A 24,776-nucleotide genomic window follows, 5' to 3' on the forward strand; every position below is an offset into this window, starting at 1 on the left:
TAATAATATGAGTACCCAAAATTAAGAGTTTCATATAGACACCCTGTCGCTGAAACAGCTGCTTGTCAAAGAAGACTTTTCCTTTTAATTTTTTTTTTTTTTTCATATTTCCCACAAAGTCAATCACATCGGTGATTTTCTTTATCGATAGTGAGAGTTCGGGAAGGTTTAGACATTCATGGAGAGTACGTAACATTTTCATAGAGATAATCTTCTACCATTTTCGGGATTAATACATGACATGCCTGTCAACAAAAGGAATATCTGGATAAATTATGATGATGATTCATGCGAAAACATTTCTGCAACATCTGTTTGGATTGTATAGAGGACGAAAATGTTGCACGCATATCCCAAATTTACTTTCATTTCTTTCCTGTGCAGCTGAAAAACGATCCCATCATGAATGAAAGCCACCCGAAGGTTTATCTCAGCAGTGCAGCATCCATTGTTCTGTCAGTGTGGCTCTCCTTTTGCAGTTTTATAGCTGTAAGTGGAAACACGGTTATGTTGTGGTTGTTCTATAAAAACAAGTCTTTACGAACAGTTTCCAATCGGTTTTTAACATCGTTATCCATAGCGGACTTTTTCGTTGGCCTTGCCATAGATCCTGTTTGGATTGCTATCAGATGTTGGATTCAGCCACCACTTCATAGCACTTTGTTTGATTTTACTTTGGCATTGTGGATTCACACAACCGCCGCCACCACTTTCAACATTTGCTGTGTTTCTATTGACCGCTTTATTTCGACTCGGTTTCCATTTCAGGACATGGTAACCAAAAAAAGGTGTCACACAGTGATAGTTTTGGTGTGGTTATCTTCATTGGGTCGTCCTTTCTCGACGTTGTATATAACGACCGAGCTTTTATCAAAAGAGAAAGTTTTAAATGTTGCTGTTCTGTGTATTTCGATGGGATTTATTGCATTTTTTATTCCGCTACTAGTAGTTTCATTTTCTTATCTTTTTATTTTCAGATCGGCAGAAAAACAATTTCTTAAAATATGAGCAGGAGAAAACCTTCAATGTACAACGACAATTTTAAAGTTCGCTCTCTGCAAAGCTTGAAAGCTATGAAGACAATCGGTTTTGTTTTGGGGGCTTATAATATCACATGGATGCCCAGTTTAATTCTGCCGTTTCTTGACCTTTGTTATGCTTTGGTAAAGGGGGACCGGATAAATTCAATGCATTGATGTTTACTGTGTGGCCTTGGGTTGAAACAATCGCATTTACTTCATCAGCAATCAATCCATTCACATATTACTTTCGAAATAAACAGTTCCGCCAGGCCTTCTGCCGTACCTTTCAGCAGGAAACCGCTGATGGTACGAAAGATGAAAGATCAAGAGATGTGGCGGTTAAAGAGACAGAGCTCTGAGGACACCTCAGTAGAGGAAACAGGACCCTACCGTTGATAAATAATGTTGAAACAGTCTCCAACTTTAATTTGTACATTAAAAAAGGAAGATTTGAAATAACAGCAAAAATAAACGGCTTGAAGATTTTTTTTAAACGCTAATCTCAAACATGTTACACTCAAAGACCAGCTCAGTGGGCTCTTGAATAAAAAACATAAAAGTCAACAGCTAAAAGATTTCTTTTTTAACGCTGATCTCAAACGTTTCATACTCATAGACCAGCTCAGGGGGCACTTGAATCATAAAAAAAACATATAAAAGTCAACAGCGCTAGCTAAAAGATCTTTTTTAACGCTGATCCCAAACGTGTCACACTCTTAGACCAGCTCAGAGGGCACTTGAATCTACCCAAAACAAATGTCTAATTTGAAGCTGAATATCATAGTAAGTAGTCTCATTCAACAATAAAGGGGAGAAATGTAGTAAGCTTCGAATTAAAAATTAATCTTAAAAAATAGTCGGTAATTTCATCGAGTTCTGCATAATTTACAATTTAAACAAATTCAAGCTAAGGGCCCATGATATGCTGGAAAACTGCTTTGGATTTAGACTATCACTTTTGCTGTATTAGAAATCAATCCATTTATATATTACTTTCGAAATAAATAGTTTCTCCGAGCCTTTCGCCGTACTTGACTCTGCAAGCCATGTGCATATAACGAGAAAGTACAAGGAGGAAAGGAACAAACAAAACGAATTTCTTCATTTACGCCTGAAGACAAATTATTACAAATTAAAACTAAATATTTTTTGGGATTACTACTTCATTCTTGTCTAGTATCAGATTAGGCTCCTTAAAATCCGTCCACTGACTTGCTCGGAATCGGACCCGCGCCTTTTGAACCAAGAATACGTGTACTTTTTTGATGAGCTCAAAATCCGTTGAACTGTTAACCAGGAGTCGCTAACAATTTGAGTTCCTACAATCAAGGGCTTTCTCGTAGACATCCTCTCGCTAAAAGCAGGTGCATGTCATGGGAAACTTTCCTGTTCATATTGGTTTTTTATTATTTTCTACGAAATCAAACGTAACGGTGATTCTTCTTCAGCGATAACGAGCAATAGGGAAAGATTAAGACATTGATTAAGATTTCAACACATCCCAGAGAGGAGATGTCCTTTGCAACTCTTTAGCCGTTTTCGGGAGCTTCAGAATTCAGATTAATGAGACATGCCTGTCAATAAATAGAGTATCTATCAAAAAATGCAGAAAAATTCTAGTTCATTTCAGTAACATTTTTTTTTTGTAGAGAGGACAAGAAAATTTCTAGCATTTCATTTCCAAGCTTACTTTCTTCTTCTTTCATGCTGTAGCTGAACACCACTTGGTCTGTGAATGAAAGCCGCCCGCTCGAAATTTTCAGCAGTGCCGCATCCATTGTTCTTTCAGTGTGGCTCTCCTTGTCACGGTCCAGTTTTCGATTTCAGCCGTGACTAAAAATGCAGTTACGTTATAGTTGCTCTAAGAAACTATTACCACTTCTTGGCCTCTTTGTCCGTAGCAAATTTTTCCGTCGGGCTTTTTGTAGGTCCCGTGTGGATTGTCATCAGATGTTTGATTCGTCTCATCCATGTCTTAAAGTTTTTCTCAACGTCACAAAAGGGTTAAGGGTTTACGCATCCACCGCCACCGTTTTCAGTATTCGCTATGTTTCTGTCGACCGGTTTAATTTATTACGATTCGGTTTCTATCCCGTTATCAGGAAATTGTATCCAAGAAAAGATGTCACACAGTTATTATATTGGTTTGGTTGTCTTCGGTGGGTCTTCCTTCTCGAGCTTGCCGGTAAACGACGAGGATAATATTTATGTTGCATTGTTGTGAACTTCGCTGGCATTTGTAACCAGTCTTAGTCCAATTTTGGTACTCTCGTAGTTACCTAGTTAAAACTAATCATGTTCTTCTGTTTTATTGATCTCTGTTGTGTGGCCTTGGGTTGAGACAATCGCTTTTACTTCAGCAGCAATCAATCCGTTTATATGTTATTTTCGAAATCAAGAGTTCTGCCAAGCCTCTCGGTACATCCGCTTCCGCTGGTTACCATGCGGAAACAACATGAAAAGCAGAAGAGCAAGCGGACTGAGATAAGCTGGAAACGAGCATGTTGGCACAAAATAGTATGTTATCTGAAGATATAGAAAATAACTGAGGAAAGCGCTCTGAGAACATCTCAAAGGAATCAGGACTCTGCCTGCAATTGAGAGATGGTGGGCGAACTATAACTTTCATTTGTAATTTTTTTTGGAAAAGTAGAGATTTGGATTCTAATTAAAAATTCTCTGTGCATTAATTCTTAAATCTGCTTTTTCTTGGTATAATGCACGAATTATGTCCCCACTTTGGTCAAATCTCCTTTTTGGGCACTTACCTGGTTGCCCTATAGGGAGCCATCTTAATTATATATGTCTTTTGAAATAAACCAGTTTTTCCTCAGTGAACCCCGCCACCGCCACCCCCTCCCCTCCCCCCTCGGTTTGAATTTGTTTAACTTGCTCATAACCTGCCACGGGTCTTAAATTACAGACGTTTTTTAAGCTCAATTTTGAATTGGAAACTTAGCACATTTATCCCATTAGCTTCAAATTTAACATTTGGTTTGAGTGGATTCAAGCAAGTAAGTAACCCCCTGGCCATAATTATGTGTGATTTACGTGGGAAAAAATAGGTTTTGAAAAGTATTTAATTTTTTCCGTTTTCTTGTGCATTTCTTGTGACGGAAGCAGCTGCCTGTCGAAGGGGAAGTTCAATTGAATTTTTTTTTTTTTCTATTTTGGCGAATAAATTGGGATCTCGCTGTTTTGACACTGATGGACTGCGGAGGATGACATAAAATGTAAGTTTCAAAGCATGCTTTCATAAAAACTTTCGATATTTTTAATTTCATGGGTACCTTTCCTAAAACAGAAAGCTCATAAACTGAATGAACCTGTCAATATATAAATGAGGAAAATCGTGAATAATCCTATGTAACTGAAACGAAAAGGCAACATCGCTTCATATTCAATAACATCTTTTCCCTAACGAAGGCAGACAATTAAAAATGTCAGACTGTTCACAAACTTATTTCTCGGCTACTGCTGTTGCTTTACACCAAATAAGCATGGAAGTTTTCTGCCTGCAGGAACATCTCAGTAGTGCAGCGTCCATTGCACTATCAGTGTGGTTCTCCTTCTCTGGCTTAGCAGCTGTAACTGGCAACGCAGTTGTGTTTTGACTGTTCTATGAAAAGGAGTCTCTAAGAACAATTTCCAACCGGTGTTTAACCTCAGCGGGGGATGGTTTGATTGGCCATGTCATAAAGTATTTTCCGGATCGTTGTCGAATGTTAAATTAAGCCATTAACTTATAGCAACTTGTTTATGATTATATTAATGTTGTGGATTCAAACAACCGTGGCCACTGTGTTTCAGTTGACCATTTTATTGCGACTCGGTTTTCTTTCCGGTATCAGGACAAGCAAGATGAGATGCTTTGCGGTAATTATTTTAGTGTGGTTTATCTCATTGAGTCTTCCTTTTTCGATAACGTCCTTTCGACTACTAAGAAAGGATAAAAAAGCGTTACGTTCATTGTATGTGCAGCGTTTCTAGTTCCATTATTATTAGTCTCCATTTGCTATAATTTCATTTTCAAACTAGCCAGAAATCAATTCGGGGGCATTTTAGAAGTTTCCTGACTCAGGCGAGAATATTAGAGTTCGTGCCATGCAAAATTTAACAGCTTTCAAAATAATCGATTTTGTTTTTGCTGCCTGCATCGTTTGCTGGATGCCACATGTAGTTCTGCTCTTTGTTAAATTGTACAATATTAAGGCGAAATAGAAGTCTAGTCAGCGTAGGGCAATTTAATTGTTGAATGGCCTTGGGCTTAGATAATCGATTTTTCCTTATCAGCGATCAACCCATTGATTACTACTTCAGAAATAGCGAATTTCGCCGAGCCTTTCGCCGCACCTTACAATGGCTGCTCTGTCTTAAAAAAAAAAATTGCTTAAGACCTTAGTTTAAAACCAAATCTAGAGCGAAACTGGATGGTACGAAATCTTGGAATTCGTGGCAACTTAGTAATTTAGGAGGCAAACTTCTGACGAGAATTAAGGAGGCTCGAAAGGGTTTTCCACAATTTACAGCAAGTGCCAATCAGTAAAAGATATCAGGACTGTCAAACTTATCATCAGGATAATAACTTGACATATGCATAAGACTATGTTAGGGCAATCTTTTAAGGGGGTTCGTCAGGCATTATCTGTTGCCACGGCAACAGTACAGTAGTGCTAAAAGACCTTCTAAATCTTAGTTTTTGAAAGACATCTCAAAAACCAAGTCGGTGACCTAGTTTTTTTTTTCAAATTTCTTAAACATCATCACATTCTCTACCTGTATACGTGGTATGAAAAAAACTATCTAGTAGAACTTGAATTATTTAAGAAAATGCTGTCTTAAAATGTAAAAAAATTCCCACCAGATAATTTTTTTAAAAATTTTCCTCAGGAATGAGTAATGATGAAAATAATTTGTACACAAAAAATCAGGGTAGGTCACCGCACTAATTTTCGAGATATTACTTCATCAACTCAGCCAGGTTTATTTCTGGTTTTTGCAAATTTAGCTCACACTTTTATATCCGGTCACGTGTTTTAAAGGATACCGCTGACTCAAGGGCTAATTTTCGCGAGGACGAGTCCGTGTCCGCGCGATTAATCGACGGATGCCCTCAGCTCGGAAAAAATTGTTCATCCTCAAGATGGATTCACATTGTCTTTTGATTGTACACATTCCTGAAAAATAAGTCATCATTTGAGACTCAGACTGCTTACCGTTACGACAGTTGGAAATGAACTTCGGAGAGAAACTCCGGAGAGAATTCTCTTGCGGAATTCGATGTATAATGACAAGTTGATTTTGCAGATGGCGCCAATACCAGTTCTCCATTGAGGCCGTTAATGTTGAGTTTCTCGTACAGAGATTGTAGTGTAACATGAGACAAACCAGCATCTGCCAGCTTCTGGACCATGTTTGTCGAAAGGTGAAGTTTTCCATCGAACGTATGGATGGTATCTTGTCGTTTTTCCGCGGAGATGGCTTGATCGAAGGCCTCATTCGGCGATGCACATGTACCATAATTGACCAATATAATTGTTCATGTGCAATTTGAAGTGGAGGAGTGAAAAGAATTTGCTTTGACGTCTTCCAGATTGTCATGAGCGTCAAACTTAGCAGAAATCAGGGTTTCATTTACATCAGTAATTTGTTGGACGTCATATATTTCGCGAATTTCTTTAAATAAATTTCGAGGTACTAGAGGTATGAACAAGCCTTGCTTGATTTTTTTTTTTTTTCTCTTTGCCACTGTCAGAACCGTAAAGTTTCATTATTCCGTTTTAAATAGTAAAAAAAACATTTTTCAATCCTTTCTTAACAAATGCGAGTTTTTTCGTAGTTGTAATTTACAGTTTAGCGAGCGAAATATCAACAATCTTTCTCACAAGTTTATAATTGAGATGAATATTTTATTTTAATTTTACTGTCTATGGTTGAATTAGAATTAAAGTCTCGTCTACATTCTTACGAAAAATTATGTTTATTTTTATGGCAACATTTACACCTCTCCATTTTCGTTTATAAACTGTCAATGTTTACAATCCTGCGGATCCAACAGTGATTTTATTTTCCTTTTCATCTTCCAGTGAGTTGTTTAGGAAAGTTCTTAGTCATTTAGTTTTATTAGGAATCAAATTCAATGCGAAACAAATCGTAGCATTCAGAGCTATCAACTTAATTTTTTCGCGGAACAAATTAAGACCTACCGAATGCACTCGACGCGACTTTATTGATGAGTGTCGACTTCACCATCCTCCTTTAGCTCGTTATGGGGATGTGATGTGGAATAAAGTGCTTGGGTCTCCATCTCATCCAGTAGAGACCTTGAACCAAGAAGGACGTCGAAAGTAACTAGAACGTGGTGAAACAAAATGCTTGAAAAGTAGAATAATGGCTCTGCACTGAACATTTCTTGGGCGACCCCTATAAAATTACAGAGTGCACGTTCACCAAAGTTTACATACATTTTTCGAACGGAAACCCCTGAAGGGGAATTACCTATTCACGTATGTTCCTGTTTGAAAAATAAGCCGTACTGTTCTGACTTGTTTCACTGAAGAGAGAGTTTTACTCATGTATATATATTTGCGGAACGAAACCCCGAAGGAAAATTGCGCTTCAACGCTGATTGAACTTGCTATATTGAAAATAGAGCTCTGACGCCGCCTGAGAGTACAATCACTTGAAAGCTAAGTCTTAAATAATCAAAAACGTGATCAATTCGTGGTTTCGTAAACTCTTCAGTCTTTTTTTCACAATCAAAGCTAAACGAGGTTAGTATGATTGAAACTGCTACACATTTATTACATGGCTAACGACTGTCGCGATGAAAGCGAGGTTTGCATCTTCCCAAGTCTTGTTGTTATGATCAACACAATGCGATGAAAGTGTGGTTTGCATCTCCTCGAGTTTGGTTGTTAGGATCAACACTTATCGTGTTCGTTTCCAGTCCGAATAATAAGTTAAACAATGTTGTTTTGATTTAAGTGTGGTTTCCATTATCACAACTTCAGTAATTGCCGAAATTCAAAATGGTCGTCGCCGCTGACTTGACATTTGGCGCATTCTGCTAGAGCCTTCGTCACAAATCAACTCATCCGGACATCACTTAATCAAGGGGCGAACTCGACTTGGTGGGGTCGAACTCGAAAAGTATGGGGGCGAACAAGGCATAAGTTATGTGCGAACTCGAAGGGGCGAACTCGATAGGGGGCGAACTCGATAGGGGGCGAACGCGGTGCAAACCGTTTGTGAATGTCGGGCATGTGGTTGTCATTTGCATTTATGATATGTGTAACTCCCAGGCTTTACTTGTAACTACTTTCTGTCATATTTTTTCGCTCAAAGCAGCCAGAAAACCAATGTAGAAGAATATCATTCGGAGAAAATTATCAAAAGCACGCGGAGTATGAAGATTACAGACTTAGCACTGAGAAAAATTACAAAGGTGTTAAAACAGTCGGGTTTTTTTGTAAGTGTTCACATTGTTTCACGGATGCCCAGTTTAGTCTTCCTTTTTGTGAAGTGTTATCGTATGGTAGCAAATAACCTCCGTGATGCTACCAAAGTAGACTTCGGTTGAATGGTGTTGGGGTGAGACAATCGCTGTAACTTCATCAGCGATTAATCCATCGATATACTACTTTTGAAATAAAGAGCTTCGCCTCCTGTTCCACCGCACCTTTCTGTGGTTACCCTTAAAACTAACAGTAGAGAATAAACCATATTGTAGTCTGCAGTCGGGCCGAGGCCCAGAGAGACACAGATAGAGCTCTGAAGGCAACTTCAACGAAACAGGACTATTTTATTGACATACAGGTAGCAAGCTATTAATGAATGATGCTAACAGAACGCTCTAATGTTACTTTTAGATATACGTTTATTGGTTTTGTGCAAAAATTGAGTGCGTAAGAACTACAACTTTTCTATTATTTTGGGAATAATGTATACATTGGCTATTTATTCGCGTCTCTCACTTCAATTTTTTTCTTCCAGTCAACCAAAATCTGTTGGCGAAGAGCTTTCACGTTTCTATTCCTTTTTGTTTATTTCAATGGGACAGAAAAACCCTGTGGGGACCACGGGTACATTAAGAAAGGAATTCAGTTCGGAAGTGAGCAATTTGGTAGAAAGAATAACATCTTGGAACAACTAGTGAACGGTTTCAGGAAAAGCTTTCTATTTCGAGTAGATGTATGCAATTTTATCAGCCTTTAGTGTAATCGCTCAGGCGATTATGGAGACTTGATTGGTCTAGGATGGCGTCATACGTCAAACGTCTTGGTTTTCTGTGATGCTTTTTCCATGTAAGTCATTAATAAGTAATAACATGATTTCTCGTGCAGTTTCATGTAAATAAACCCCTGTAAATTTTTCAAAGACTGCAAATTACACTCACCTTACGGGCTCGAGTAATTTTGTTGCCTTTGAAAAATTTACTCTTGCTTATTAACCAAATTGAACTCAAAATCATGTTATTACATTATGAATTCGAATGCACCTGAGTAGTTATACTCAAAAGATCATTTGCCTTCCTACACAGTGAGCATTGATAAGCTCGACTTTTTCTCCGGGATAATTTAAAATTATAATCCACTCATTGATTTTCCAGCAACTCTACGTCGCGTGCCGCATAATCACCGGACAGTTATCACGCAGTAAACCCCATTTACTTCCTTTTTTGTCCTCCAATTATTTCCGTCGAAAATAAACAAAACCAGCCTAAAAATTCCACTTTTTCAACTTGATCGCTTTCTATTGAAGAAAGAAAACTTGTGTTGTAGAGTCCACTGGAGCTGCTAACAAATGCTGCCTCGGTAAAAAAAAGAAAAATGTCACACAGACTTCAGATTGATGAGACGTTTTTGTCAAGAAGTAGAATATTTACATGAAATTAGAGTGATGACTAATGAAAAAAAAGCCGAAAAGTTTCAGTGACATCTGTCTTTTTTGTTGGGAGGTAAGACAATTTCAAGCATTCACCAAGCTAAATTTCTTTTCTCTACTTGTTCTGTCCACCATCTTAACATGGATGATAGCCACCCGCACGAATATCTCAGCAACGCAGCGTCCATCGTTCTATCACTGTGGCTCTCCTTGTCTAGCTTAGCAGCTGTAACTGGAGATGCAGTTGTGTTGTGGTTGCCTTACAAAAACGGGTCTTTACGTACAATTTTCAACCGCTTTTTAGCCTCGTTGTCAGTAGCAGACTTGATGGTTGGGCTTCTTGTAGGCCCTGTGTGGATTGTCATCAGATATTGGATTCAGCCGCCAGTTTACACAGTTTTGTACGAGTTAACAGAGCTGTTGTGGATTCACACAACCGCTGCCACTACTTTCAACATTTGCTGTGTTTCTGTCGACCGATTTATTGCCATTCGGTTCCCATTCCGTTATCAGGACATTGTGACCAAGAAAAGATGCTACACGGTGATAACTTTGGTGTGGTTATCTTCAATGGGTCTTTCGTTCTCGGCGTTGTCGGTAACTGACGAGGAAAGTATTCATATCTCCATGCTATGGATTTCTTTAACAATTATTATATTTGCGGTTCCATTAATTGTAGTCTCGTGTTCCTATATTTATATTTTCAAATTGGAAAAAAAACAATTTCAAAGAATACGAAGGGCAGGAGAAAATTCTACAATATACAGCAACAATTCTAGAGTTCGTAGTATGAAAAATTTCAAAGCTATAACAACAATTGGTTTTGTTTTAGGTGCTTTTATTATCACATGGATACCCAGTTTTGTTGTTCTGTTTGTTGATTGTTACTATATCGTGATAAATGACTGGGATAAAAGTAATAGATTATACTTTATTGTGTGGCCCTGGGTTGAGACAATCGCTTTTACTTCATCAGCAATCAATCCATTCATATATTACTTTCGAAATAAAGAGTTCCGCCAAGCCTTTCGACGTACCTTCCGCTGGTTACCCTGTGGACGCAGTAAGGAAGGCACAAGGACAACCGTGTTGAGGTCAACTGGAAACCCAATGATACGAAAAGGTTTGAGACTTGGTAATTTAGCGACTAAAGAGACAGAGCTCTGAGGACATCTGAAAGGAAACAGGAACGTCTGCCTGCTATTGAAAGATGATGCTTTAACAGACTGAAACTCCAGTTTAAACATGTTTTCATAATAATACGGTAATATGGAATCAGATAAAAAAAATACTCTTCTTTGCCACAATGGCTTAGCCTGGCTTTCTCTCAGTTGGTAATTCGTATTATGTCCTCACACTCCATAAATTGTACTTGTTATCTAGTTGCTTCATATGTAGCCCGCTTCAATTAGATTTTGTTAAAAAGAATGCAGAGCAAGTTTTTCCTTCTCTAATTTTACATTTGTAACTGAAATATACGCAAGAGTAGAGAGCGCTCTCTACTGCGAGGATCGTGCATCATACGTATCTATAACCGCAGTTCAAAATATATGAACTTCATATATTCATCGTATCTGATTTATCATCACGGGTTTATTATGAATCAACTTAACAGTCTGCTCCCAGTTGGCTTGTTAGCTCAATTGGTAGAGCGCTGCACAAGTATCGCAGAGGTCAGTGGTTCGAATCCCGTACAGGCCTGATTTTTTTCAGGTCTGATTTTCGCTGTTGCATAAATAGCGCTCTCCACTGCGAGGATCGTGCATCATACGGTGCTCATCATGTTCAACATGCAAACGTGACTGATTCTAGATTTGAACTATTTGAGGGGTATTCTTGACCTGGAAAAGAAAAAAATACGGTTGTAACAATACTGGTGATTATCTATTAGAGTTTGACTATAATTTTTTCTTAAACGAACATGATGAATGTGAGCTACCAGTTTGGTGCAAGTCGGCTAAGACTTATGCAAATTTTTGCCTTTCAGCGAATAAGCGGCAGAAACCAGATGGCACGCACGAAGTCAATTTTTTTTAACCAATTGCCATAAAAGTCTTCCTTAAAACCTCCCTAATCGAACATTTCCTCGTCAGAGCCCAGTTACACAACCTCAGGTATCGTGCTAATTGCTTCTTCAGCGCGTCACCATAAAACTGATAGACGAACATGTAACAACTTCTTTCTTGAATGGAGACAAACAGTTTACCAGAAAATTCTATTGTATTCTTGTGAGGCCTGATAGGTCTAAGTTCCAATCAAGTAAAATTTAGACTGATGATATATGGAAAAAACGACCCATTCAGTTCATTCAAGCTTGAAAATTTGAAATAAACGAGAAGTTTCATTTATTTATGTATTTTTTTCAACAAAGCAGTTGTCTAAAATGCCGTGAACCCCCCACCCGCTCACCTCCCCATTTGAGCTTGTTTAACTTGCGTATTTTTCGCAGCACGTATTAAATGACCGATTATTTTGAGATTGAGTTGAAATTCGAAACTCAACACATTTATTGATTTAAATTAGGCTACTAACTTTCATATTCAGCAAAAAAGTTGACATTTGCTTTAGTTAGATTCAAATAAGGGCCCCCTGTGCCTGTCCACGAGTGTGACCAATTGTGAGATTAGAGTGAAAAAGCTTCTTTAAGCGTTTTAAAAACCTTTATTCGTTGTTGTTTTGTACGCTTCTTGTCAATAAAGCAGCTGCCTATCGATGGGAAACGTTTGTTGATTTTTATTAAACTTCTGCCGATAGACTGAGATATAACTATCTTTACACTGAGAGACTGGAGACGGATAAAACAAAATTTAAGTTCCATGGCATATTTTCAAAAAACTTTGAGATATTTTTAATGTCACAAGTACCTTTCCTCAAACAAACGCCGCAAAAAAAATTAGATGTGTCTGTCAATAAGCTGTATATTCAGAGAAAATTGTAAATAATTGCGTGCCTAAAAAGGGAAGAAGAAGCATTCCAGTAACTGTCAGTAACATCTTTTCCCTGACGACGGCAGACAACTGAAAATTTCAGACCATGACAGGTAACTGCACAGACCAACATCTCAGCAGTGCAGCATCCACCGTTCTATCAGTGTGGTTCTCCTTGTCTGGTTTAGCCGCTGTCACTGGAAATGTCTGTGCGTTGTGGCTGTTCTACAAAAACGAGTCTTTACGAACAGTTTCCAACCGCTTTTTAGCCTCGTTATCCGTAGCGGACGCTTTTGTCGGCCTTGTCATAGATCCTGTTTGGATTGTTATCCGATGTTGGATTCAGCCACCACCTCAAAGCGCTTTGTTGATGATTAGACAAGTGTTGTGGGTTCACACAGCCGCAGCCACTGCTTTCAACGTTTGCTGTGTTTCAATCGACCGTTTTATCGCGATTCGCTTTCCTTTCCGGTATCAGTACATTTTAAGTAAAAGGAGATGCTTTGTGGTCATTATTTTGGTGTGGTTTATTTCACTGAGTCTTCCTTTGTCGACGATGGCGTTGTTAAAAAAAGGGGATCGAAACTGCTTGTATGTATAGTGTTTGTAGGTTCATTAATAGTTGTCTCCTTTTGCTATATATTCATTTTCAAATTAGCCAGAAAACAATTCAGGAGATTTTTTCCAGCCAATCCACTTCCCGATTCCGGTGAAAAAATAAGAGTTCGTACTATGCAAAATTTTAAAGCTATCAAAACAGTCGGTTTTGTGTTAGGTGCTTGTATCACCACATGGATGCCCAGTTTAATTCTGCTTTCAATAAAATTTTATAAGAAGAAAATAGAACCGAAATGCAATGCAAAGCAAATTTGGTTTGTTGGAATGGCTTGGTGTGAGGCAATCGCTTTTACTTCATCAGCGATGAACCCATTGATCTATTACTTTAGAAATAGCGACTTTCTCCGAGCCTTTCGCCGCACCTTCCGTTGGCCACCCTGTGTTCCCGAACAAAATGCATCAGACCATAATGTACAGCGAGAGGGAAACCAGATGGTATGAAAAATTGGGACTCGTAAGCGTGGCAACTATGGAGGCTAAACTCAGGCTATGGAGGCTAAACTATGGAGGCTAAACTCTGAGGACAATCCTAGCAGAAAAGGAATCTCGCCTAATTACAAAGCTGGTGCTCTTCGTGAACAGTGAATGATCAAATGGAAGTCCTTAATTTCTAAGCTTGTGTTAAGTAACTCTATTTCCTAATAAATGCAAACCAAGACATTATTAAAATACCTGTTTCTTTGTCAAGTCAAACACATCTAATTAATGCCTTTAATGACATATAATTTTGGCGCACGTTTTGGCAAACGCTTGCCACCAAACGTTGGTTGTTAGTCTGTTAGGGCTTTTTTTTCTTTTTCTTTATTTTTTTTTTTTCGAGTGAGGATGAAGATTTTTTTGTACTTACGATGCGTTTAAGTGAGCTAAAATAAAGCACTAAGGTCTCCATCCCCGATAATAGAGACCTTATAAAGAACCGAAAGAAGGCGGATGCAACTAGACCGTGGTGAAACAAAACTAAATGTTAAAAGGTTAGGACACGCTAAGCATTACGTCGTTATGACTCGTCACGGCGACAAGTCGACGTAATATATTGCCTCGCGTGACATGCTGAATGTTTGTTAAATCCGTCACTGCGACTGAATATTCTCAGCGCACGCCTGTTTGTATTCTTTTTAAATATCAACCCCTAAAGGTTGGCTCCATATAGAGCAACTCAGTAACTAGAGCACTGCTAAAGAAACTCGTAAAATTTAAGAAAACGTGAGGGTATAATACGAATTACAAATAGACAACCAAGCTAAACATTGTTACCAAGACCAAACTTTTAATCAAATTCCAAATGTACTCAAGCAGCAGTTCGTTTCAACATCGTCTATCAATGGCGACAGATTTCACATCATTTCGTGCCATAAGGCGTTCTGTTAAAGTCCAGCCCAGTTTTTCTTGTGCTTTCCTTGCTGTTTCCAGAAGGCAACAAGGGAAAGGTACGGCGAAAGGCTCGGCGATATTCTTTATTTCGAAAGTAACATAGAAGTGTGTTACAATAAATTTGAAGGGCCAGTGGTCCATCCACATAGGAGGGTTCAGTCCCCTCGCGTCAGTGTATATGTTAGTTTTCGCCTGTAAAGTTTCATTAATAATATGTAGTTTGTCGTTGTACTTTCGTAATGCTGCGTTTCGTGTCCCTTTAGAGATCCAAACAGTCAGGTATGTGCACACACCCGCTGTCACTACTTTGAATATGTGCTGTCTCTGTCGACCGCTTTATCGCCATTTGGTTTCGTTTCCGTCATCGCGACATTGTAACAAAGAAATGATGTTACACATTGATAATTTGGGTGTGGTTGTTTGGGTGTGGTTGTTTGGGTGTGGTTGTTTGGGTGTGGTTGTATGGGTGTGGTTGTATGGGTGTGGTTGTTTGGGTGTGGCTGTTTGGGTGTGGTTGTTTGGGTGTGGTTGTTTTCATTAGGTCTTCCCATCCTGACCCTATTCATAAATTAAAGGATAAGATTTTGTCGAAACGGTAAATGATTAATCTTGCAGTGCTGTGGATCTCCGTTGCTTTTATAAATACATCTTATTAACCAAGCGCGAGGGTCGCACTGGGAGAATATCGGCCCGAGGTCTTGACAGTACGGACCGAGCGCAGCGAGGTCCGTACAAAAAAGACCGAGGTCCGATATTCTTCCATTGCGGTCCCGAGCAAGCTTGGTTAATAAGAGATTTATTATACGACTTAAGTTCAAAGGGACACGAGTGCGGTATCATTTGGGACCATTCGGGACAGTGCCCGGTCCAATACTGAGAGAATATTGACCGGCAATAGAGCATTTTGATTGGTTGATTTTAGTTATTGGCCCTCTGGCTGCCCGAGTCGTATAATAGTGTTTGTTATTCCTTTGCCAGTGGTCTCAAGTTCTTATATTAGTATTTTCATTATCGGTACCAGACTTTTTGGTTAGGCTTGTTGTAATGAGCCTCGGTCGATTATTATCGGATGTTGTATTCAGCCGCCCGTTCCCAGCGTTTTGTCCGCGTAATGTTGTGGGTTCACACAGCCGCTGTCACTACTTTGAACATGTGCTGTGTGTGTCGTGTGTGTGTGTGTCTTTATATTTCAAAAGATAAAATTACATATCTAATGTTACATCTAATACAGGAAGTACACTTTCACAAAGCTACATTATACTTAAAAACAATTCTATTAAAAAATGTATTCTTAAAACGGTTTGTGCGAATAGCGGGCATGACAGGGGATTTATTTCTCAAATTATACCTCGTAATCTTGGTCTCAGGGAAGTAGGCTCTAAGAGGATGGCTCAGGATAGTTGAAACCTTGCGACAAATTTTGTGATCTTGCGTTTTAAGTAAGTCACCTATCACTAATTTCTTAGATATGTATTTACGTTTAAAACAACGATCTAAAAACTGCTGGGCTATAGTTAGCTCTGACTCAGAGGCCCCATGCACAGATAGAGCATAAGTGATATTAGGTAGGACAATGGAATTAAATAAAACATCTACTTCTGCTTGGCTACATCCTTCCTTGCGGAGGCATCTGATAACGTATAACCCTTTATTAGCTTTACCTAACTTTTCTTTTAGGTGAGTACTGAATTTGCAGTTCGGCTGAAACGTGAGACCAAGAATGGCTGTGTCTCTGTCGATCGGTTCATTGCCATTCGGTTTCGTTTCCGTCATCACGACATTGTAACAAAGAAATGATGTTACACAGTGATAATTTGGATGGGGTTATTTTCATTAGGTCTTTCAATCCTGACGCTGTTCATTTAGGATCAGATTTTGTCCAAAGGGTACATGATTAATCTTGCAGTACTGTTGATTTCCGTTGCATTTATGTTTGCTGTTCCTTTGCTAGTGGTCTCAAGTTCTTATACTTGTATCTTCAAATCGGCAAAAAAACATTTTTATAGAATATTAGCAAGGGAAAATCTTACAATATTGAAAGACAATGTTAGAGTTTGTACGATGCGGGATTTTAAAGCTACTAAAACAATCGGTTTTGTTTTCGGTGATTGTATTATCACATGGATGCCCAGTTTAGTTATGCTGTTTGATGACAGTTATTATAACGTGGTAAATTACTACGATAAACCTAATGCATTGTGGCCCTGGGTTGAAGAAATTCCTTTGACTTCATCAGCAATCAATCCACGTTGTAACGAATACGCAGGTAACATTTCTCAAAGGTTACCCAAACCACACATTTTATTCTTTACCAGTGGTTTCTGAAACAGAATAAATTACACTAAATCTTACTATCGACGGTAAATGACAACAAACGAAATAAACCCGGCGAAATGAAAGCTTAAAACATAACTGACAGTTTGGATCTCTAAAGGGACACGAAGTGCAGCATTACGAAAGTACAAGGACAAACTGCATATCATTAATGAAAATTTAGGGGCGAAAACTAACATATACATTGACACGAGGGGACTGAACCCTCCTATGTGGATGGACCACTGGCCCTTGAAATTTATTGTAACACACTCATATGTTACTTTCGAAATAAGAATTTCGCCGAGCCTTTCGCCGTACCTTTCGCTTGTTGCCTTGTGGAAACAGCAAGGAATGTACAAGAAAAACTGGGCTGGAACTAGCAGAACACCTTATGGCACGAAATGATGTGAGATCTATCGCCATTGATAGACGATGTTGAAACGAACTGCTGCTTGGTTACATTTGGAATTTGATTAAAAAAGTTTGGTCTTAGTAACAATGTTTAGCTTGGTTGTCTATTTGTAATTCGTATTATACCCTCACTTTTCTTAAATTTTACGAGTTTCTTTAGCAGTGCTCTAGTTACTGAGTTGCTCTATATGGAGCCAACCTTTAGGGGTTGATATTTAAAAAGAATGCAAACAGGTGTGTGCTGAGAATATTCAGTCGCAGCGACGGATTTAAGAAACATTCAGCATGTCACACGAGGCGATATGTTAGGTCGACTTGTCGCCGTGACGAGTCATACCGACGTAATGCTTAGCGTGTCCTAACCTTTTAACATTTAGTTTTGTTTCACCACGGTCTAGTTGCATCCGCCTTCTTTCGGCTCTGTATATGGTCTCTATTATCGAGGATGGAGACCTTAGTGCTTTATTTTAGCTGACTTGAACGTATCACAAGTACAAAAAAAATCGTCATCCTCACTTGAAAAAAAAAAGGCCCCAACTGACTAAAAACCGGCTAAAGTTGGGTGACAGGTAATTGATGGGGGAAAAATTATATGTCACGAAAGACTTGTCATATATATGATAAAGAAACAGGTATTTTAATAATGTCTAGGTTTACATTTATTAGGAAACAGAGTTACGTAATACAACCTTAGAAATTAAGAACTTCCGTTTGATCATTAGCTATTCACGAGGGGCACCAGGTTTGTAATCAAGCGAGATTCTTCAGATGTCCTCAGAGTTTAGCCTCCATAGTTTCCAAGTTTCCACGCTGACGAGTCCCAATACTTCATACCATCCGGTTTCCCTCTCGCTGTACATTATGGTCTGATGCATTTTGTTCCTGAACACAGGGCAGCCAACGAAAGGTGCGGCGAAAGGCTCGGCGAAAGTCACTATTTCTGAAGTAATAGATCAATGGGTTCATCGCTGATGAAGTAAAAGCGATTGCCTCACACCAAGGCATTGCAACAAACCAAATTTGCTTTGCATTGCATTTCGGTTCTGCATTTTTCTTATAAAATTTTATCGAAAGCAGAATTGAACAGGGCATCCATGTGATGATACAAGCACCTAAAATAAAACCGACTGTTTTGATAGCTTTAAAATTTTGCATAGTACGAACTCTTATATTTTCACCGGAGTCAGGAAGTGGATTGGCTGGAAAAAATCTCCTGAATTGTTTTCTGGCTAATTTGAAAATGAATATATAGCAAAAGGAGACAACTATTAATGAACCTACAAACACTATACATACAAGTAGTTTCAATCCTCTATTTTTGGACAACGCCATCGTCAACAAAGGAGGACTCAGTGAAATAAACCACACCAAAATAATGACCACTAAGCATCTCCTTTTACTTAAAATGTCCTGATACCGGAAAGGAAAGCGAATCGCGATAAAACGGTCGATTGAAACGCAGCACGAGTTCAAAGCAGTGGCTGCGGAAGTGTGAATCCACAACGCTAATCTCATCTTTAACAAAGGGTTTCCATGTCGTGGCTGAATCCAACATCGGATAACAATCCAAACAGGATCTATGACAAGGCCGACAAAAGCGTCCGCCACAGATAACGAGGCTAAAAAGCGGTTGGAAACTGTTCGTAAAGACTCGTTTTTGTAGAACAGCCACAAAAAAACGACATTTCCAGTGACAGCGGCTAAACCAGACAAGGAGAACCACACTGATAGAACGATGGATGCTGCACTGCTGAGATGTTGGTCTGTGCAGTTATCTGTCATGCTAAGTTGGTGTAAAATAACAACAGAAGTCGTCGAGAAATAAGTTTGGAAACCGTCCGAAATTTTCAATTGTCTGCCCTCGCCAAGGAACAGATGTTATTGACTGTTGCTGAGATGCTTCTTCGTCCTTTTTTATGAATGCATATATTCAAAATTTTCCTCTTAATATGCAGCTTATTGACAGGCACATCTAATTTTTTTGCGGCGTCTATTTGAGGAAAGGTAATTGTGACATCAAAACTATCTCAAAGTTCTTTCAAAATATGCTATGAAACTTAAATTTTGTGTTATCCGTCTCCAGTCCATCGGTGTAAAAATAATTATATCTCCTTCTATCGGCAGAAGTTTAAAAAAAATGAACAAACGTTTCCCATCGATAGGCAGCTGCTTTATTGACGAGAATTGCACTAAACAACACTGAGTCAGAGTTTTTGAAACGCTTTAAGAACCTTTTTCACGCTAATCTCATAATTGGTCACACTCGTGAACAGACTCAGGAGGCCCATATTTGAATCTAATTAAACCAAGTGTTAAGTTTGTTGCGGCAATTTCAAGTTAGTAGCCTCATTTAAATAAAGAAATGCGTTGAGTTTTAAGTCGAATTAAAATAGTTGGTCATTTAATACGTGCTGTGAATAATACGCAAGTTAAACAAGCTCAAATTGGGGGGAGGGGGTGGATGGGGGGGCTAACGGTATTTTAAACAACTGCTTTGTTAAAAAAAAATACGTAAAAAAATTAAACTTCTCGTTTATTTCAAAATTTCACATGTGAATTAACTCAATGGGTCGTTTTTTCGATACAACATCAGTCTAAATTTTACTTGATTGGAACTTGGGCCTATCAGGCCTCACAAGAATACAATAGAATTTTCTGGTAAACTGTTTGTCTCCATTCAAGAAAGAAGTCGTTATATGTTAGTCTGTTAGTTTTATGGTCCGTGATGCGCTGAAGAATCGATTAGCACGGTACCTGAGGTTGTGTAATTGGGCTCTGACGAGGAAATCTTCGATAAGAGAGGTTTTAAGGAAGACTTTTATGGCAATTGGTTAAAAATAAAAAAATAGCCTTCGCGCCATCTGGTTTCCGCCCCTTGTTCGCTGAAACACAAAAATTTGCACAAGTCTTAGCCGACTTACACCAAACTGGTTGTTCTCATTCATCTTGTTCGTTTAAGAAAATAAATGATCAAACTCTAATAAATAATCTCCAACATTGTTACAACCGTATTTTTTTTCATTTCCAGGCCAAAACTGCCCTTTAAATAGTTCAAATCTAGAATCAGTCACGTTTCCACGTTGAACCTGATAAGCACCGTTTCCTGTCCCCAGAACTTAGCTCATCCACAGTCATCGTTTTAACATTCATACAATGATTTTATTTGCTTTCGGTATTTAGGGTATTAAACAAATATAAAATTGATATGCACGCCTAGTGTAATGCGACCGACCAAAACAGTAAGTCAAACGATAAAACAAAGGCTTAATTAAAAATAACTCATTTTTAGTGATCATAGTATGAATCATCTCATTGGTCGATAGGCGTATTTAAAGGAGGGTTTTTAAACTTGGTTGCAACGGCAGGTTTTGTAATAGGAATGAGGAACTTTTTTCTGTGTCACCTAGCCTCACCAAAACGCTCGTGGAATTTGGAGGATTCACGAAAATTATGCGTACCCGCTGTTAAGTCTTGACTATACATAACTCACTCAAATTTTCCTGACCTTCCTTTTGTTTAGATGAGGCTATGTAAAGACGGAAAAATGAAAGGCCTCTCATGGAAGTTGTAGTCACTGTGATACACATTACTGTGTAGTCGGACAGAAACGCTGGGAACGAGCGGCTAAATACAACATCCGATAATAATCAACCGAGGGTATGCAAAAAGCCTAACTAAAAGTCTGCTACGGACAATGAGGCTAAAAAACGATTGGAAATTGTTCGTAGAGACTCGTTTTTGTAGAACAATCACAACATAACTGCGTTACCAGTTACAGCTGCAAAACTGCACAAGGAGAGCCCCTGTAATAGAAGAATAGATTCTGCACAGCTTAGATGTTCGTCCAGGCGGCTATCATTCATGTTAACATGGTGTACTGCTAATAGTAGAGAACAAAACGTTAGCTTGGGAAATGCTTGAAATTGTCATTTCCTCTCTAAGAGTCAGATAGATGTTACTGAAACTCAAACGTTCTTGCATGATTCCTCATATCCATCTTCTTCAGATGTGCATATGCTCATAAAAGATATAGACTCATTACAATAGGCATGCATATGAATTCTAAAGACCTAAAGGCCGAACGAAAGTAGAGGTACGAGACGATGACTGTGAATAAAGGAAGCTCTGGTGGACAGCGAACGGCACTCATCAGGTTCAACATGAGAACGTGAATGATTCTAAATTTGAACGATGAATGGGATATTTTTGGCCTGAAACTGGAAAAAGGACGGAGATAGTAATACTGGCGATTATCTATTTTCGGAATGAAACCGAAACATATCCATGGATTGCTTTTATATTTACCAAAAGGAGTGTGGTGACTCCCGACATTCCTTAGTTGTTGCGTGACGATAAAGTCATGGAATATTCTAGAGTTATTTCGTGACATTTAGGTCTAGGAGGGGAATTTCGCAATTCCCCCCAATGGTAAACACGTGCCTTTGAGCAAAGAGTTTTTATTCGAGTGTTGTTGTTGTTCGCGAATAGAGAAGATTAACTCTTTTTGGTGCTCGTCTAATTCGAACACTTAAGGGGACTTTAAATATCATAAACACAAATATGTGGATGTCCTTATTTTTCGGTACAAGAAAGCTTCCTCCAGCGTTCTTATACTTATGTACTTATAGACTGAGTGGAAGGGCCAGAGGGGAAAGTATTTGACTCGAGGTGATGACGTGCGTTATGAACGAGAGGAAACTGCGGTCGAACCTGTATTTAACGGCACCGTACTAAGCGGTCACCCTGTGCTTAGCTGGTCGGTTGTCAAAATAACGGGATTTTTCCTCTTAATTACTGGAATTTTCACCTGTTAACACTCAAATAAAACCGAATATTTTACCACAAGATCACTGGATAAGTTTTGAAAATTTCGAAAGTATAAATAATAGCTTCACTGCTATGCAATTTGGGATAAATTAGCACGAGTAAATTTTTCAAAAGCTAAACAATTCGGCGAATTTTAACAAGCTTTTAATATAACTGATCAGCCCTATGTAGATACCTATCTATATTTATTTAGTAGTATAACACGCGAAACAAAGAAAGTCGCCAAAAACTGATACTTCCCAATTGGCATGGCAGGCATTCTTGCACTCTCGGCAACCTAGATGCTTTGATTCAAAGGAGTAATCTGAAAAATAAGTTAAGAATTTCCGTTCCGCTTGATTCCGATAATCTGCTGAAAATTTTTCCTGGAGGTTTCTTGGACACCAACAAGTGAACCCTGCAAAGCACTCAAACAGAACTATCACTACGCTGTTAAATTTACCTGACCTTATGTGACGAATCCGCTCCACAAAGGTGGGCGCCCTCCACCGTACACAAAACATGAAACATAAACAAGCCTGAGAAGACACGCCACAACGCAATTATTAAAACGTAGACCTAGAAATATTTGTTACTCTAAGTAAGACAATATAGTAATTAACAATTACAAATAACTACAAAAAAACAAACTAAATAATTTACCCTAATTACATTAATACGATAAAACTAAATTGCTGAATTATTTACCTAAATTACTTTGGACGTGTTTACAAGAACATAATAATTTAAAACTAGGATGCGCTGACTATATTTACAAGAGTATTATTAAGATAAAAAGATAGGGTTTTTTTTTCAGTTCAGTTCGGTTTGGTTTCACCTTACGCCCGCGTCCGTGTTCTTGTCTTGTCAACAACTCACCACGCTCCACCAACAAACGGTACCCTGCCAAACCAAACTCCCGTTTCTCCAACCAGGTTCCCGTCTCAGAAGTTTTCAACTTTGCTCGTTTCCTTTTGAGCTTTGCTTCGTCTTCTGAAAACTTTGCAGTTTTCAACTTTTTACTTCTCGTAACTTGACTCACTCAAACTTCTCGTAACTTGACTCGCTCAGACTTTTTGTTGAATCAGTTACTATCTCTTCTTCCTTTAGCTCACAGTCTGGTAGATTCTTTGCACACCCGTTCCCCGGCAAATGGTTTTCTACCGTGAAGTGGAACGATTTTTCTGAATGAATTTGTCAGAAATTATATTGTACCGTGTCACCGTTCCCTAAAATTTTTCCACGCTCTTCGCTCGTAACTCACAAACCTTCACCTTACTTCTTCGTAACCGTGCCCAAATCCTTCATTATATACGGATGCAAGGTGCGAGAAAAAAGGGAAGAAAACTATAAGTGAATATATTGAATAAATGTTAATTACACGAGTAAAAATGTGAATTACGTGTTAGATACAAATACCACACACTAGACATATCCTAAGCAGTGGCGGATCCAGGGGGAGGGTCCGGGGATCTGGAACCCCCCACCCCATCAGACATGACGCTTACAACTTTGAGACAGGATCGTATATCACCTTTTAACTGGCTGATTTTTTTGATGAATCCAAGTAAACGGTAAGCGGCCAAGGAATTATAACGTGAAATGGCGACTGGTGGGATGGGGTGTGGGGGGTTTGGGGGAGAAGCAAATTGCCTGAAAAGAGTCCAACAATCCTTTCTGAACCAAAGTTTGGACCCCTCAATCAAAAATTCCTGGATCCGCCTCTGTTAAAAGAGTAAAAAAAATGCATTACATAATCCTGAGTTAATTCTTTTGAATGCTATCATGAAACCATACCAAAGGAGATCGTTGAGTCGACGCTGAAAACCTAAAATCAACGGAAGTTCTCAATTCCAAAAGGAAAATTGCTTAAAGCAATTTCTAGAGAAAGAGAAGACCTGTTCCGCATTATCTTTTTAACAAAGATTTAGTTGAAGTTGGTTCCATATCGGGGAACTGGGCAACTGCCATAGAAACTCGTAAAATATAAATAATGTGAGGACATAATTCTTCGTTTGCACGTGACGTCACACCTAATTATGCGATCTCTGAAAACCGGAAGTCGGCCATTGCTGGTGGACCAGTGCCGTATGCAGACAAAGCGAAGCAAAGACTTTTCGTCACAGTTGTTGAGTTTTTGTAGTTGTTTTATTTGGCCATGGGCTATATTTGTGCTGTCAAAGACTGCGGTAACAAAAGTAACAAAAAGAAAGGGGATTCTTGTATACAATATTTTCGCTTTCCCGCAATAAGAAAGAACGGAGGAGATAAACTACGCAAGCTTTGTGAAGATCGTCGACGACAGTGGTTGGCAAACATTCGGAGAAAGGATTTAGATGACAAGAAGGCTGAAAATACGCGTGTTTGCAGCGAGCATTTTGTTGACGATGAGTAAAAAGATAAGGAATAGATTCATGTT

General features: G+C 38.7%; 2 protein-coding genes and 2 pseudogenes across 3 annotated transcripts; 3 read left to right on the forward strand and 1 right to left on the reverse strand.

Annotated features, from left to right (window-relative positions):
- Positions 1-1,516, forward strand: LOC148723977 (histamine H2 receptor-like; annotated as a pseudogene). The gene is made up of 2 exons (XR_015991862.1): positions 1-185; positions 385-1,516. The product of XR_015991862.1 is annotated as a histamine H2 receptor-like (transcript).
- Positions 1,517-9,830: 8,314 nt separating this feature from the next.
- Positions 9,831-12,366, forward strand: LOC148723978 (beta-4C adrenergic receptor-like). Its single transcript, XM_088733660.1, has one exon. The coding sequence runs from the start codon at positions 10,050-10,052 to the stop codon at positions 11,073-11,075; it is 1,026 nt and encodes a 341-aa protein (XP_088589786.1). The 5' UTR covers positions 9,831-10,049; the 3' UTR covers positions 11,076-12,366.
- A 575-nt stretch (positions 12,367-12,941) lies between these two features.
- On the forward strand, positions 12,942-14,386 carry LOC148723979 (adenosine receptor A2a-like; annotated as a pseudogene).
- A 3,781-nt stretch (positions 14,387-18,167) lies between these two features.
- Positions 18,168-19,634, reverse strand: LOC148723980 (beta-2 adrenergic receptor-like). Its single transcript, XM_088733574.1, has one exon. The coding sequence runs from the start codon at positions 19,331-19,333 to the stop codon at positions 18,380-18,382; it is 954 nt and encodes a 317-aa protein (XP_088589700.1). The 5' UTR covers positions 19,334-19,634; the 3' UTR covers positions 18,168-18,379.
- Between the last annotated feature and the right edge of the window lie 5,142 nt (positions 19,635-24,776).

This window comes from Stylophora pistillata, chromosome 9 (assembly GCF_964205215.1).
Source record: "Stylophora pistillata chromosome 9, jaStyPist1.2, whole genome shotgun sequence".
Lineage (NCBI taxonomy): Eukaryota > Metazoa > Cnidaria > Anthozoa > Scleractinia > Pocilloporidae > Stylophora > Stylophora pistillata.